General features: G+C 38.1%; 1 protein-coding gene across 2 annotated transcripts in view; it reads left to right on the forward strand.

Moving 5' to 3' along the window:
* mllt3 (MLLT3 super elongation complex subunit) overlaps nt 1-3,250 on the forward strand; it is a 60,609-nt gene extending 57,359 nt beyond the window's left edge. For both annotated transcript variants that reach the window (XM_025054241.1, XM_008318980.3), the window contains exon 13: nt 974-3,250. In XM_025054241.1, the coding sequence (XP_024910009.1) occupies nt 974-1,105 (132 nt within the window). In that variant the 3' untranslated portion in view covers nt 1,106-3,250. The remainder of the gene's footprint in view (nt 1-973) is intronic.
* Nucleotides 3,251-3,465: the final 215 nt, after the last annotated feature.

Raw genomic sequence — 3,465 nt, forward strand, 5'->3', positions numbered from 1 at the left:
CCCAACCCCCCCCCCCCAATTCAAGCACCTTGTGTTAAAAGATAGGATAGGTTAAGTGGGGAACAGTGCCCCCAGCTGAGAGAGGGCGGAGAGGGCCACCTACAGAGTCGATCAGTGCAGCAGGGAGTAGCCCTCTGCTGTGGTGTTAGATTAGTGGTTCTTAACCTCGTTGGAGGTAATAAACCCCACCAGTTTCATATGTACATTCACCGAACCCGGCAGTGATGACCAAGCGGGCCGAACCCCTGAGACTGTCTCACTGAAGCCCTGGGGTTCTAATCAAACCCAGGTTAAGAACCACTGCGTTAGATGGTTGGTTGGTCCATCAGTGACAGGTGTAGCCGCAGTTAAGGTCATTAAATTTATGTAAACATTGCTATGCATAATTTTATCAATTGATTATTACTATTAGAGTGTATTTATGTAAACATTGCTATGCATAATTTTATCAATTGATTATTTTATATATATTTTATATATTTTATATATTTATTATAAGTCAGTAAGTGAGACGTTTATGGTCGTCTGCCATGAAAGAAAAAAAGACTCACCTTAAACAGGAACCAGAAAGTAGTTTAACGTCAACTGGATTTCAAGCGTCATGCCTTTGGATACACATCTGCAAGCTCTCGGAAAACATTCCAAATTCAATACGTAACCAATGTCGAGGACAGACATTGGCGATGAGCATCAACCAGGCTTTGGTTCTTCAATTGGTTTTATACGGTTGTCTGCCATGAACAATATTGACATCATCGTCAAGCTAGCAAGTATCTCATCCCGCAACCTTTGGAGCTTTTTTTTTTAATTCCTTTCTTACTTTCTGACTGGGGCAGTGGTGGCTTAGTGGTTAAGGAAGCGCACTTAGGTCCGGAAGGCTTCAGGTTCGAGTCCACCAGCTGCCAAGTTACGCTTAAAGCTGCCCCACTGTTCACTGGTTAATGTAGTAATTCACTTCTACTGTGTTTTCCAGATCGTGAACCTGATCGAAGAAACCGGACACTTTCACATCACAAACACTACGTTTGACTTCGATCTTTGCTCCTTGGACAGGAGCACCGTCAGGAAACTCCAAAGTTACCTGGAGACCTGCGGCCTGTCCTGAGGACACTGAGCAGCTGGCTGCTGGATCTCTGTCTCCACTGACTTATGACATTTTTTCGGAATTTAAAAAAAAAAAAAAAAAAAGAAAGAAAATGTTGTGTATGCAATGCAAAAAGCCCCCACCATGGCCGGGATCCGACTGCTGTGCGTCCTATGGGACCGAGCTCTGGACCCGTCACCGAGACCAAAGCCAGGAGTGGTGGGTATGAGCCCTGTGGATCAGGAGATCACCCAGAAAGCCTTGAAAACTTCACTTGATTTAATAAAAAAAAGAAAGAAAGAAAAGGAAATGAAATGGCGACCGTGTTGCTCTTAATGAAGGTGCATATTGTTGTATCATATATGTTTCTCCATTTTTTTTTTTATACCTTGTGACAAATGCATGGTCAACATTGCCTTACAACATTGTGTTTTATTTATTGAATTTATTTCGCAGGTGTGTGTGCGCGTGTATTTGAAACAGCGAAAAGAAGGAAAAAAAAAAAAAAAGAAAAGAAAACGCAGCAGAATGAGACTTTTCTTAAAGCACTTCACAACACAACACACTGGCGTCACAGTACAGCACCCGCAACTTACAGGCTACATGTGTGTTGTTGGGGGATTTGTTTAAATCTGCGGATAACATAAGGAAAAAAAAGAAAAAAATTTTTTTGAAAGATTTGGCCATAAAGTGAAAATGATCATTTAAAATCCTCATCCCACCAAGATGACATGATGTTTGGACTTCACATTTAGCATTTCGTCATCTGTCGTCGTAAAAGCTGCTGAAGATGTTGCTTATCAAACGCTAACTGTAGGTGGACGTCAACGCGAACCTGTTGCTGCTTTGTCTTAAACCAATCATTGCTCAGTCTTGCAGATTTTATTTTGTTGTAAAATCACGACGTTAAAGAGTAATTTTTTGTCAATAAACACCTGCAGATTGATAGTTGAGAAGGTGTAAAAACTGACCGTATCAAATTAGCAAACAGTGGTTTCCAGTTTCCAGCGTTATGCACATGTAGAACATGTGCTTTTAAAAACAAACTGACTTTCAGAAACACTAACTATCTATGAAACTTCAGTCTAATCTTGAAGGAGATCCACATGGTCTTTGTTTTTTTATTTTGTTTTTTTCTGATGCGACTGCAGAACCACTACAAATACGAACTGCAGTAATACGAAGTGTTCGGTGGCGTCATCGACATATACACAACGGCATTAAAATACAATTAAACCTCTACCGTGTCGCCGTTATCATTCAAGGTGAAAGCGGAAAAGATGTTTACCGTGAAATGCTCATGTCTAAACACTAACCGTTGCTTAACGCAAAAATGTTTATTTTTTTATCTTTGCATTTTTAAAAAAATGGCTATGAAAACAGACCAGCTCTGTTGCCAAAATTATTTATTTGATCAATTTTTCATCAAGTGTAATTTCACAAACTCAACCACAGACGTTCAAGACGCGTCGCTACGTCTTTCTGTAGCTCTTGATTTTTTGATTTTTTTTTTCAGAAAATAAATTTAATACAATGTCATATTCCTACATGATTGGTTTTAAATCTAAAAAAAGTCTTTTTTTTTTCCTTTTTTTTTTTAAGAAAGTTAACTTGAGTACAATTTACAGGCTGAAGTCTGTATCTACGTTCATTCCACTAAATTCAACACAGGCTACAAACACATTCACAGACTCTTTATTCACCGACGTCATGTGGCGGCAGTTTTTTTTTCGCAACTTCTGCTTAATTTTGTTTATCCATTCGTCCAAAGGAAATCATTCAACAAAAAATGTCTGGAGGAGAAATGGTTTGACTCTGCCGTTTTGAAATGTTTGGGTTAAATCCTGAAATGCAAGGTTCATTGGGATGTTTTTGACTGACAGATTCTGTTACGGGTGTTAAAAAGGCAAAAAAAAAAAAAAAAAAAAGCAGAATCTTTTATTTATTTGGAGGGAGTTGGTGTTTAGTCAAAACTCTACATTGTTTTCTCTGAGCAAGAATTCTCTGATTTTTTTTTTTTTTTTTTAAAGGACAAACTGACACTCCTTTTCCAAATGACCTGTAAGGGTTTTTCTTTCTTAGCCAGTTTTCTGTCTTATGGTTTCTTGTGTACTTTGAGAAATGACAATAAATATTCTGTATGTTGTGCAGATGAGTTATTAAACATCCATGGTGTCAGTCTTGTCTTGGAAAAAAGAAATTAAAGAAAGTAATGCAAACGCTCAACAAAAAAAACGGATTTTAATTGAAAAAACAAAAAGCAGTTCTTGTTTGTGTTAAAATTGTATAATAAAACTGTCAAAACAACAATCATCGGCTGCGCAGTAAAAGTCATCATCACCTTTCTCGTCATCATTTTACTGCGCATAAATATGGTGTCA

This window comes from Cynoglossus semilaevis, chromosome 1 (assembly GCF_000523025.1).
Source record: "Cynoglossus semilaevis isolate Cse_v1.0 chromosome 1, Cse_v1.0, whole genome shotgun sequence".
NCBI lineage: Eukaryota > Metazoa > Chordata > Actinopteri > Pleuronectiformes > Cynoglossidae > Cynoglossus > Cynoglossus semilaevis.